Below are 13,769 nucleotides of genomic sequence, written 5' to 3'. Positions count from 1 at the left end.
AAAGCGCTATATAAATCCAATCCATTATTATTATTATCATTATTATTATTATTATTATAAAGCATGGTGATGACTGAATATTGTGTTGCTGTGTTTAAAAAATAAAACAAACACAAAAAATGCAAATTCTTTTTTTTTTTAAAGTCAATGAATGCGGGAGGACTGTCGTATGCTGGCATCTGTCACAGCTGAGGTCGTCAACCAAATGTTCTCCCTCAGATGCCTCATAATGTTTAGGATACTGCGTTGACAGATTGGCCCTGAGGGTACAAATTGTACAATCAGAATCAGAATCAGAATACTTTATTGATCCCTGGGGGAAATTATTTTTTGTTACAGTGCTCCATTTTAAACCAACATTAAGACAAGACAGACAATACGCTAACTAAGAATAGTACAATATATACATATATATACATACATACATACATAAGTCACTTATAAATAAATATTTGGAAAAGAAACATGTGTAGTTGTAGCAGCAAACAGTGTGTTAAGTGGATGCGTTGTACAGGGAGATGGCCACAGGCAGGAATGATTTCCTGTGTCGTTCAGTGGTGCTTTTCGGTAATCTCAGTCTCTCACTGAACGAGCTCCTGTGACTGACCAACATGTCATGGAGTGGGTGGGAGGTGTTATCCAACATTGTCTTTATCTTGGACAGCATCCGCAACACAGTAAAAATCAACAAAAAGACAAACTGGTGTGTGAGGATCTTTCATTTCTGTGTGGATCAGTTGAATCAGATTGATGCAGAATTTGATATTTGCTCTGTGCACAAGTTTGAGTTCCCTTGTGAAATCACACATATGCACAAATGGTCAGAACAGGACTTGTAAAAATAGCAGCCACGCTGGAAGCAGCCCAGAGGTGCACAAGGAGATGACCTCAAATGGAAGATTGGCTAAATATAAAAAGAGTGCAGTTGATTTTTATACATATGCATGCTTCTCTTGCCTCCAGATTGGAGCTTTAACACAATTATGCAGGGGTATTGGCAGAAAGCATTTTGTATAATGAATAACTCCCACACTTGCGCCTATTTTAGAAACAATGCAGTGCTTAAGAGATTGAAACTGGTGCACATTAAAGCCCAACACTACTCCACTTCACATTTATCCCACTTGTTGCTCAGCATAAAAGAGAACTGAACAACAAAGTGTCGTCTCCATGGATAAAATCACTCATCATTCAGGATTTTTTTTTTTTCGGAATACCAATAATGACATGAGTGAAGTGCAATTATTTCATTCATTCTTTCAGGTTAGAGAATACGAAGAAGAAATTCACTCGTTAAAGGAGCGACTGAAGATGTCTCATCGCAAACTTGAAGAATACGAGCAGCGACTTCTGTCGCAGGAACAACAGACCAACAAGATCCTGCAGCAGTATCAGAACCGCCTGGAAGACAGCGAGCGCCGCCTGAAGCAGCAGCAAATGGAGAAGGACTCTCAAATCAAAGGCATCATCAACAGGTGATTAGTGTGGCGTTCAAGCTCAGGCTGGTAGACGTGAGGCTGTGCCAGTTCATCGTGCTAATGAGATTTATCACACTGATATACATTTTTTTTAGTTGGCTCGCACACCAAAACTTTAAGTCAACACTAAGTTTCAAAATAATGCCCAACATCACAATAAAATATCTAACTGTAAAGTGGAGTGCGATGAAACAGAAATGGTGCTTTTAGCATGGGTTACACTCAACACTCATGGGACCTGGTCAGATAAAGACTTCTGTCATTAGCAGTCCATTTTGTTTAAAAGCACTGCGAGCTGTAGACTGAAGCTCTAAAAGGTGGTTAAAAGATGGTCACCAGCTTCTCTAGGTTTCCAGAAATTGCCTCTAGCTGTTCTGAAGCTCAGAATAACACCGCTCGGCTGAGTGGAGGAAGCAGCATTAAATGCCATTCGAAACTAAACTCAAAGACCTTCACAAACTATGACTAAATATTAAGTACTGAAATGCAGCTTGCGTCATGCCACATGTATCATTGTTCAGCATTTTGGGAAACGTTCTCTTTCTTTCTTGCAGAGAGTTTAGAGAGAAGATTGGAGACAGTTAGCATTAGCTTAACCGTAGCGTTAGCATTAGTTTTTAGATTTCTGTTGTTTTTTTTTTTATAGGATTCAGAGGATTTCACTATGTATTTCTTACTTACTCACTTACTTTTGAAAACTCTTTACGCCAAGCTAAACGCCCCCTGCTTTGACTCTGTGGAATTTTTGTGTAAAATCAACTGATCGTCACCTTTTGTGTATTCATCCACCTATTTTTACGCATGTTACACAGCACATACAGTGGATACTGCACTGTGCAAATGTTTTGAGGCGCTGCTCATTTCTTTATATTTTGCCTGGAAAAATGGTAAATAGATGTAGCAATTAACAGAGTTAATATAATTTTAACCCCCCCGCCCCTTTATTCTTCAACACAGCCTGAACCCCTTGATGCAGCTTTCATGTCATTTCTTTAAGTAGTCTTCATGAATAGTTCTACAGTCTTCTTGAAGGACATTCAGAGCTCTTCTTTGGATGTTGGCTGCTTTTTTTGTTCTGTTTTCTGTCAACATGATCCCACACTGCTTTATAATGTTAAGGTCCAGGCTCTGGGGAGGCCCATCCATGACTGATAGCATTCCACTGTGTATTTTTCTATCCAGGTAGGCTTTTACTGCATTGGCAGTGTGTTTGGGATCATTGTCATGCTAATAAATGAAGCTGTTGCTGTTATGATGTCCAGATAGTATTGCATGGCACCTCAAAACTAATATTACCTATCTCAGTTTTCATGCGATCTCTAATAACACTATCTTAAATTCTGAATATTTATAGATGACTGTAAACATTTATCTCAAATTTGAAATTTACATTCATCACTCCTTAAGACCTGTTGCCATACCTCAGCCTTTTCTTCCTGCTTACCTTCCTTAAGAATGGCTTCTTGACAGCCACTCTTCTATTCAGATTATTTATGATGAGGCTTGAGTGAACAAACAATAGACTGACCAAAGGTCCAGATGCATCTCTCACTTCCTGTGTCAGTTTTTTGCTGGATTTTTTTTTCCGTATGTCTTAAGGATGAGACTTTCAGATACTGTTCATCTGCTGTAGATGTTTTTTAGGCCTGACGTCTCTTTTTTTTTGTCAAGGAGATATCAAGGAGAGATTTTCCTCAAAGCTCTTTTAGGAATCACCATTGTGGTTCAACGATAATATTCTATGCCTCTCAAACGGTGCAATCTTTGGCATTTTTCATAAATTCAACAGAAAAAAATGAGAACACACTGCTAGTAACAACGTTCCTGAAGAAACCATTTCAAATTGGTTCTTTGATAAGTTGTCTATGATGTGTAGACACAACACTCATTCATCCCTTGAGTTTCTATGTTTCAGTTATGCTTGAATAAAGATCACTTTTTAAAAAATCAAGAAAGTCGGCCTCCTTCAAAGCGAAAGATAAAGAAATGAGGGTTCACTCAAGCCTTATGCACAGTATGGTATAATCACAAGTATTCTTCTTTTAGCTGCTCCCATTAGGACTAGCCACAGTGGATCATCTGCCTCCATCTCATCCCAGCACTCTGCATGTCCTCCTCAGCTACATCCATGAACTTCCTCTGTGGTCTTCCTCTTTTCCTCCTGCCTGGCATCTCCATAGTCAGCGTCTCTTATCCGATGGATCTACAATCCTCCCTCTGCACATGTCCAACCATGTCAGTCTTGCCTCTTTGGAAAGCTCAACCCGAGCTATCCTTCTGAAGTAGTCATTTCCAATCTTGTCCATTCTGGTCCTTTCCAATGAAAATCTTATCTTCAGCTGTTCCACCTCCACCACTTGTCTTATAGTTAGTGCCACCAACTCCAAGCCTCCTCTCAGCCTAGCTTCAACAACTCTTTCCCATATCTTCATGGTATGGCTCATGAGCTTTATTCCACCCCCTGTAGTTACTACATCTCTTCTCATCGCCCTTGTTCTTTAAAACTGGTTCTAGTGCATGTCTTCTACATTCCTTAGACATCTCATGTGCTAAAATCGAGTTAACCACTCTGGTCAATAAATGCTCTGCCCTCTCTCCTAGATATCTCCACATCAAATATGTCAACCACCTTTGTACTCTTCATCCAACACTGTGCAGGATTCTTCCTTCTTCAACTTCCATCACTTAATCTTTGTCTTTACTCACTTCCTCTTCTCGATTGTGTGTCAACCTACACACTGCCATCCGATGCTCCCCTGACACCACCTTGCAGAGTTGTATCTGTTTCACATTGCACCTTCTGCATAAGATGTAGTCCACCTATGTACACGCCACTCTTATACATACATGCTGTATATTCACAAGTATGCAAGGCTGAAATTTTGGGAGCACTGCATGAAACAAAATGCATTAAAGAACGAAGGAAACAGATTTATTATAGATGTGCCACTAGTGCATTAGACTAAAACATCCCATCTGTGCGAGTGGTTAGACTTTAATGGTCCGTTCCCACCTAATGTGTCATTCGTCACAAAAACTGCAGGAAAATTAAAAAAACTAACAGCGAGGGAGACCGTTCATATTGGCTGTGCATAACCTGTAATCGGAGGTTTATTCACCAATCAGCAGCTGGCTCTGTTTAATAAGTCCAAGAAAGGGTATGAAGAGTGTAGTGTAGTGTAGTACTTAAAAAAGAAAAAAATATATATGTAAAAATTACACACTTGTCCTGTGGGTGGCCTAGTATCTTTCAAGCTTTTATCCTCTACCAGAGGCCTGCGCAGTATCTTAGCTGTTCCTAGGACTGCGCTCTTCTGGACAGAGATCTCGGATGTTGTTCCTGGGATCTGCTGGAGCCACTCGCCCAGTTTGGGAGTCACTACACCGAGTGCTCCGATTACTACTAGGACCACTGTTACTTTCACCCTCCACATCTTCTCAAGCTCCTCTCTCAGCCCTTGGTATTTCTCAGGCTTCTCATGTTCCTTCTTCCTGATGTTGCTAACACTTAGTATGACTACATCTATCCGGCTGCTATATATCAGCAGTAAAAGACTGATGGGGTATTGGTGAATGCCATAACTACAGAACGAGGTGACATTAGAGTTTAAAACTGAAACCATAGGTGCATCTACTAAAACTCATTATTATTCTGAGTTTGATTCTCAGTGTTCTCAAATTTAAGGACAGAGGTCAAGTTTTCTAATAATCTTGTGAGTTTGATGAAGAAAAAGGTAGGATTTTGAAATTGATATCATAATTGCATCTACCAGGGGGCTGAGGAGAAGCACTGAGAGCTGCCAGTATTTTCTTTAATTTTGTTTTTGCAGTTTTCCACCATTTGAGATGTGACTCGCATACACAGCATCATTATTGTTCTTGTTTTATTTTTGTTTTTCTCCTTTCTCCACATTGGTTAAATGGCATCAGACTTTTGTTTCCACAGGGTACCGTTTACTTGCTGAGTAGAGTCGAGATAATCTCAAACCTTCAAACACAAAGCAAATTAGGCATAATTCCCAAATGTGGTACATTTAAATATAACTAATGCCAGAAACTTCACACCCATTAAACTAGAATATCAATGTAAACACTTCTGGTGTGGTTATGTGTCAAGTTATTTAACACTCATTGATTTTACTGTAGTAAGTATTAAAAGGAGGAGGAAACCAGGCCAGAATAACAAAGATGATAGCTTTGGGGCAAATACTACTTGGAATGAAGTTGAGTTTATAACTAATGAGATGCTGGTGTACCACAATAAATTCCTTTCTGAAAGCTACATTTTTACAAAATGCACAAAGCTAACATGTCATCTCATTGGGTTGAAACCATATGAAAAGATGGGTGTACACTTAACCGTCTTAAACACACTCATTTCACAAATTCTCTATCTCCGCAGTTGAATGTGAACTTCCTCAGTAGCTGAATCAGAGCCTCCGGAGGCTCTGATTCAGCTTCAGGCAGCTCTGAGGATGGCTGAATGTGCCCACAAACATGTCAAGACCTTAATATCATCATATGGCCGCATAATCCTACAGTAAAAATGAAGAACACCGGCTTCATTATTCTATTTTTGTCAACCGGTATGTTTGTTTCTATTTCCCTGTTGTCAGACTCATGGCTGTGGAAGATGAGCTGAGAGGGGGTGCCATTCCTGATATTAAGCCTCGAATCCTCACAGACCAGGTTTGTGCCTGTGTCTACCTCTTTTATCATCCCTATTCGCTAATCCAGTCATGTCCTAAAACACTTTTGCTTCATTCTTGCATCACATCCAGAGCATTTGCCGCAAAGCCAGTGCAGGGGAAAAGTTTGCAGCTGTCATACACGCCGCTTATCCCCATCTTTCAAAAGTACATATGTCACATCTGAAATCACATCTTACCATTTACTGCACACGCCTGAAGGGGGAATGGCGCTGATTCTCAAAATCAACACCTGGGGTTTATGTACTGAGTGTGTCTATGTGAAGGAATAGCACGTCTTCAACACAGAAACCGAATGTTATTTACCACAAAAACACGCATTCATCATTAGAAAACCTTGACTGTGACTCACCAGCAGCATCACAGTAATCCTTCAGGGCTTGGTTTCATGAATGCACCATGTGGGCTGAATGGTGACGCAGGTGAAGAGGCTGCGCGCGGCTGCTGAGTTAGTGCCGAAATGTGCTGTACTTAAAAATATACTGTCACCTTCTTTTGAAGCTCTCGGTGTCAGGAGCAAACAGTAAAAATAGCCTCTCGAAAATACAGACCACACATAGAAATCTTCAATGGGCCTGCTGTGAGATTGTAAATGTTTTTACACCAGACTTCTCAAACAAATGTGAGTGAGTGATGAGGAAAAACAATCAAACCTTGCAACCAAATTTAGACCCTAGTAAAACAGTTTCATTTGGGCTAAGCGCTAAGTAGGATTAGTCTTTTAGCTCAAAGTGCTGTCATGGGGTAAATACTCGCTGAAGAAGAATAAATGTGTTGAGAAATGTTATTCCTTCAGATCGGGGGAGTTGTGCTAATTACGATGAGCCTCCTCATGACCGAAACTGAAATTTAAACAAATGGTTTAAGACATGTTTGTCTGCCTTCTTCAAAGGAATTAGATGGAAAAAAAATCTTTATAGAAGATTTGAAACTGCTGCTAGCAAACGTTAGCTTAGCTTAACACCAAGACTGGAAACTGGGGGGAAAAAAGCTACTCTGGCCTTTTCCAAGGTGTCTTTCATGCACCTCAGAAGCCTCATTATTGATGTATTAACAGCAGATTTGGATTAAAGCTAATATCAAACTAAAAAAAAATCTATGAAACTGAGCCTGCATTGTTTTGGTTTACTCTAGATTAAAAGTGAATAGTAGGTTATGTGTTGGTCTGGAACCTCTGCTGGTTGTTTTGCAATAGTTGCTTTCAGTCCAAACCTCTCTGGTGGCTACAGTCTTGTGCAAAATCTTGAGTCACCCCTCAGTTCTTTATGAGGTTTTTTTTGACATACACAATTTGTGCCAATTTCTTCAGTTAAATCTACAAAAAATGGCAATGAAAACACAGTTTGATGGGCATAAAACAGTATTTTTATACCAACAAGGTGATTGCAAAAGAGCTATTAGCTGAAATCTTGGCATGATGTGTAGTGTGGAGGGGGAAAAAAACAAGTGTCAGGCCTAAAAAAAAACCTACCTACAGCAGATGAACAGTAAGTCATGTCTTGTAGAAACAGGAAAAATCCAGCAAAGACCTGACAAGACCTGAGAGATGCATCTGGCCCTTCAGCTGATTCATCAGGCATTTGAAGCCTTATTAGAAATGATGTCTATGGAAGGATGGCCACCCAAGAGGCCATTCTTAAGGAAGGGAAATGGGTAGAAAAGACTGAGGTATGACAAATTACACAAGAACTGGATTGAAAGTGATCATCAATGTTTACAGAGGCGGTCAGAAGAGAGGTACAACAGTCTGTGTCTACAGCTAGTTGTGTTGGGGATCTTTTCAAATTTGATGGAATCATTAGTGCAGAAAAATATTAATTTTGATCTACCGTGCAATATCATCTGGAAGTCATCTGATTGGCAGCGGCTTTATTTTTCAGCACTGCCAATGCAGTAAATTCATACCTGGATAGAACAACAATAAAACACCCTCAGTCACTGATTGGCCTCCACAGAGCTTGAACCTCAACATCACTGAAGCAATGTGAGATCATCTTGAAGATGAACAGAACAAAAGTCAGCCAACATCCCAAAAAGATCTTTGAATGTCCTTCACGCAGGCTGGAGAACAATTCCTGAAGACTACTTAAGAAACTACAAGATAGCTGACTACAAGAGTTCAGGCTGTGCTGAAAAATGAAGGTGGTCATTACCAAGTGTTGACTTTAAAGATCATTAGAACTGTACATTCTGTTTTTGGTTTATGTCCATTTAATAAGTTTAATAAGTTTGCACCTTTTCTCAATTTTTCTAGCAAAATATAAAGAAATGAATGGTGGCTCAAGATGTGTTTGCACAGTACTGCACCTGACTGTGACTGCCAACTGTGGAGTGCAACCTGTGAACTAAATAGCCTGGAAGTCTTTTCCCCTGTATTTGCATTCTCATCACTAATAGGAGGTCTGAAGTGCTGTATTGACCTGAGAGCAGCTGATACCATAACATAACCTCTTGTTATAGCAGATGGCCAGTAGCAAGTTAGGGGTAATTGCTAACCAACATTTTATATTTTGCTTTGGCAACTCTTGTGCATTAAATATAAGTACTTACTTTGTGTTAACGACCTAATAATAATCGAGTACATTGAGTTATAAAGACTGACAGTGACTCTGAAAAAGTCTCTGCACTGTGAAAGCACCTACTGCCTACCAGCTAACAGATTTTGACAGAACCACAGTAGCTGTTACCAGTCTTTGTGCTAAACAAAGCTAACCAGCTTTTTATATGCTATACAAACATGTGTGGTATCAGTTTTGTCATCTAACTCTCAGCTGGAAATCCTATTTCCCACCCTCATGAAGATTTAAATGAAGAAAAGTAGTAATTTGACCCTTTTTCTCTCCCTTTAGTCTATCAGCCAGGGATATGGATCCTGACTGCCAGTTCCAAAGTGACCAGAGTTCATGATGGTCACTTCAGTGTAAGAAGACTGACTCAGACCCTTCTCTAACAACCCCCATCAAGACAAAGCTCTGCAGTGGATCCAGCAGGACTACTGGAGGCGTCAACTCACATTCTTAAATAAATAATGACAAAAAAAAAAATATTGCACATATTCAAACTTGGCCTGTACCAGAACTTGACAATCAGCTTAGCACGAGGACCAATGTGGGAAGTGAATCTTCTTATGAGCCAGTGCCACAACAATGGCAATACTATACCTACTGAGTTTCTTTATTTAATTGGGAAAAAAGTAAGAAGAGGTGTGCAAAACTCTGGGGGATAAAGATGTGCTCACGGTGTTCCCTCCTACACGCAGCACGGTTTCTTCTCGCTAAGGTGGCTGCAGACAAAATGTAAAATAGGCTTTTTATAAGCACAATATCCCTTCATGGTGACGCCTGTGACGAGCGACAGGCGTCGAATCATTTGCCAGCTGTTATCCTCTGATGCAGGGCCCAAGCAAAGACATATTTTACTATTTGGCTCTGGTGAAATCATATAGTAAAATATTGTCATTGCAAAAGTATTTTCACTAAAAAAAGAAAAAGAAAAGGTGGTTATCATGATTTTTTGCATCCTTTTTAGTCCATGCATTCCATCTAAAAAGATGCCAAACAAGTCCTACAGTCACCTTAAGTGTTTAAGTACAATCTGAATCTTCTCGTTGGTTTACTTTGTCCTGGCACGCAGTGTAAAGCCTTGACTTTCAGTGTACAGAAAAATTATTTCGTAAAGCTACTAAAATCTTTGCAATAACGGCGAATACTTTACAAAAATAAGCTTAAATTAACTTTATAGTATTATTAATAGTGATAATTGTGATAAACTACAGTAAATCTAACATTTCAAAACAGTGCTACAAAGTGTTTCAACGCAGCATTAAAGAAAAATTATGGGAGAATGTAGACATTTGGTTTAAAGATGCACTTCATCAGTTTTATACAGTGTGAGAGAACTAGTTAGCCTTCTTGGTGTGGCTGATCAGAGAAAGTGATCCTGTCAGTGATGCCATCTGTGCTTGAACCAAGTCCTGTGCTACGGAGCAAGTTAAGCATACCCAGGATATCTGGCTTCACTTACCCTAACATTTGCAGTCAGGCTCAGCGGTCACATCAAGGTGGTTATCAACTTAATAAGTTCACCCAGAGTTTATCCGTCTAGCTACGTTTACGTTAAAGGGGTGGCATTAGCAGCCATGAGACCACTAGCAGCAGAGCGACTGATTTTACAAAAGTAAGCAAAACTATAATATTAGAAAAATATGAAGAGCTAAACACAATACAGATGTAAAGCAACAGAGCTGCAGACAAAACAGTAGAAAGGCGCTGTAGAGTAGTGTTAAAAGCAGTGCATGAATGTGTGTACGCTTTAAGTGCTTTTTTTAGTGAGGCTGGAAAGACCTGCTGTATTTAGAAAGTTGAACCTATCTGAAGCAGTATCAGTGCTCTGTCACTGAGTCACAGGGAAATCTGATAGATACGCCATTAAATCAATATTGCTGCTTACAGGATGGTTTTAGCTTTTATTCCTGCAGCTGGTGTTCAAGGGTCTAAGAGCAACAAATATTAAAATAGAATTTGGTATAAAGTCCACAAGTACAAATAGGTGCTCTGAGGGATCTTCCAGGAATAGTGAATTGGTTGATACTTTACTGATTTTGTATTTGTTGATCTCTGATCTCAAAGATAACCTGCTCTGGACTGCAGGTCAGCAGCAGAAGTTGCCAAGGTGATGTACACGGGTTAAAAGTCTAGCGCCTTTTGTAATAATGAAATCCAGGGCAAAGCCTCAAGTTACCTGGATGAGGCTAAATCCTGCTTTGAAACACAGGTCTTTGAAGACTCCCAGGGTTTGTGCTACAAACTGGGACTGGGGACATGACAGTTTTTCCTTCCTAATAACTACCTAACTCCCCTGGCCAAGGCCGATGCCTTAGTTTAACATTTTAAAGAAAGTGATCTATAACTTAATGGTCCAAAGGTTAACCTCTCCCCACGTTTAATAAAGACGGAAACAGCCTAAAGGTCTGGGACGTTTGTTGTGCTAACTTCCAGCAGATCCTAAGTCATGTTACTACTTAATTTCTTGTTGTTTATGATATGTTTTCAGAAATGTCTTGAAAAGATAACACTAACACAGCTCGTCACAGTTTTCCTGACCTCATAGGAACTTAATTGCTTACCTTAATTGCCTGTGTGCTCTTTTCAAGTAGAACTGCAATAATGAGCAATTCAGTGAACTAACAAAATTAACCAGCAACCGTTTTCATGATGAGATTATCAAACAGTGTTAGGCTGATGCTTCTCTTACAAAGTAAACTGGATTTATTTTGGGTTTTTCTTTTTGCTCTTAGCGATGCAAAATGTCCATTTGAAAGCATCACCTTAGGCTTTAGGAATATTTCATTGAGCATAGTGGTTCTAACTTGGCCTAAACCAGCCTATCATGCCTGGTATTTTTTTTTTTATGTGTATCTTTTTTTTAATGTGGTTTTTTTGTGTTGATTTTGCTGCTTGACACTTTGTAACCCTGGTTTGAAAAGTGAAATATAAATAAAGAAAATTTAACAAACATGGTCTTAAAACGAGACGTGCACCCGGACGCAAATCTTATATAACAAGTAGTGAGTTACTCATCTGTTGTGTTTAATGTCTCTGAAGCATAGGTGTGCAACAGTTCTGCATGTGCTTTTTAAATGCAAGGACGAGCAAGTCGGTTTGCTGTCAGATATACTGATGTACAAAAAACAAAATTTACAAAAAAAAGAAAACTACTTTGACACGGCTTTCTAATTGGAAGGCATCTTTTTTAATCCAACCTGCTGACTCTTCTGCTTTTTTCCAGAAGAGTGTGGCATTCAGCCTTTTGCATTATACAACATGGGAGTATAGTGAGAAATGGTCAGAAATCCGAGAAACGAGAGAGGACACAGTGAAACCAACTGAACAATAAGACGTTTACAAGCAGGGATATGTAGTATATGTGCATAGGATTTGACTGCCTTACAGTCTGTGCCACAGGGCCCAAAATAACAATGCCAATACAAAAAAGCTGTAAACTTTGTATATTAAATGTCTTTTTCTTTTTGTAGTCAGGTGATGAATTAATAAGCAGTGTGTTGGTTAACTCTGTATGTTAGAAACATTTACATTGCAAATTTCATGGTTGATATCATTTATCCTAACCTCTTTGCCTTTAAAAAGACATTTTATTTCAAGATAAATATCAATGATACAAAGTTAAATGTTTATGTTACCAGAACTGTATAAAATAGCTTCATGTATATCTATTCTTATATGTAAAATGTATTCGAATCAAGGGTAGGCCTTCAGGCATGTTGAAGTTGTGGTTTAAAAAAAGAATTTGATTCTTATATTATTCTAACTCTTAATGCTGCAATCCAGAAACTGCAGCGCTGCGGCTGCGTTCGTGGGACGACAGCTGATTAAGTTCATTTTTGCTCCAGATGAAATACGACAAGAGATTCGTCTTAATAGCTCGCCTACTTTGTGTAACCAAACTAGCAGTGGTGCTTTCAACAAATGCTGGATTGCAGTTTTAAGCAGTCTTCTTTTGGAAATATACGTTTATTTATCTGGCCTGCATTGCAATACAGTATTTTGAAATGTTATACTGCACTTCTGTTTTCACTTTACAAGAAGCTGCAATCCATAATCTGCGAAAAATGTTTTTAAAGAATATATATATATATATATATATATATATATATATATATATATATATATATATATATATATATAAAAATGGTATACCCATGTATTATTGAAAACTTTCTCTGTATTAGCTGCAGTGGTACAGTGTGCTACCTCTGAAATCCTCCCCTCATCTCCCTTTGAAATTTAAGGTTGTTTTTCTGTTTCGTAACGTTACCTGAGAGGGTACTTTATTCCATTAAGCTAAAAATCCTCCTTTTATTTTAAAGCTACTGCTAACAAACTAGTTATAATTTTGCTTGTTTAATTGCTTAATTCTATTTTTGGATTTCCTGTATGAAACCGTTGCCATCGCAGGACCGTTTCTAAAGTCTGTCCTGTTTGCTATTGTATTTAAGTGCCATTAGCATTGCAGTCATACTAATGTTTTTTGAATCGTGGGATGAGATTGAGCGTGTTCCAGGTATTTGACTCTCAGGTGTTATGAGGAACACAGAGATTTGACGCACAGAATAGCGAACTACAAATTTCAACGCCGAAGCAACACAAAGTTCAAAGAGCGCATTAAATGAGGGGTTTGTGCTAACGCTAAAGCAACCGCTCTGCTTTTATCTGGGCTGGCTCTCTGCTCTCATCTCATTCTTACAAATAGTTTAATTTACACCTTCCCTTTTAGCGTTTGTTACATAAGAGGAAGAGGAGTTTATTTTCTTGGTCCAAATAAAAAAAATGTGACAAATGCCCCACTGTAACAAGACTTGATGAGGAATATTATATAAGATGCTACTGAAGAAGTGCTTTATCTTTACATAATCATGACATATTTTAGACGTCGTATGAACCTTTGTTGACCCAAGGGAGAATAACTGCCGCTTTGCTGCAGCTACACAAGATAATAAATGACAATAAATGAGATTATATATGTTGTATATTTTAAATAAGGGTACTTAACATCAACATATTTA

General features: G+C 38.8%; 1 protein-coding gene across 5 annotated transcripts in view; it reads left to right on the top strand.

Moving 5' to 3' along the window:
• Positions 1-12,808, top strand: part of LOC147303947 (ras/Rap GTPase-activating protein SynGAP-like) — a 56,258-nt gene extending 43,450 nt beyond the window's left edge. For 4 of the 5 annotated variants that reach the window (XM_086279137.1, XM_086279135.1, XM_086279134.1 and 1 more), the window contains 3 exons: positions 1,264-1,475; positions 6,095-6,167; positions 9,037-12,808. In XM_086279137.1, coding sequence (XP_086135263.1) covers positions 1,264-1,475; positions 6,095-6,167; positions 9,037-9,063 — 312 coding nt within the window. In that variant the 3' untranslated portion in view covers positions 9,064-12,808. The remainder of the gene's footprint in view (positions 1-1,263; positions 1,476-6,094; positions 6,168-9,036) is intronic. The other variant, XM_086279136.1, reaches the window with a different exon arrangement.
• The last annotated feature ends 961 nt before the right edge of the window (positions 12,809-13,769 follow it).

Source organism: Aulonocara sp. 'chitande type north' Nkhata Bay, linkage group LG22, assembly GCF_057382095.1.
Source record: "Aulonocara sp. 'chitande type north' Nkhata Bay isolate Kocher_YH1m ecotype deep benthic linkage group LG22, A_spYH_male_GT1.1, whole genome shotgun sequence".
Taxonomy (NCBI): Eukaryota; Metazoa; Chordata; class Actinopteri; order Cichliformes; family Cichlidae; genus Aulonocara; species Aulonocara sp. 'chitande type north' Nkhata Bay.
This window is presented reverse-complemented; position numbering and strand designations above follow the sequence as displayed.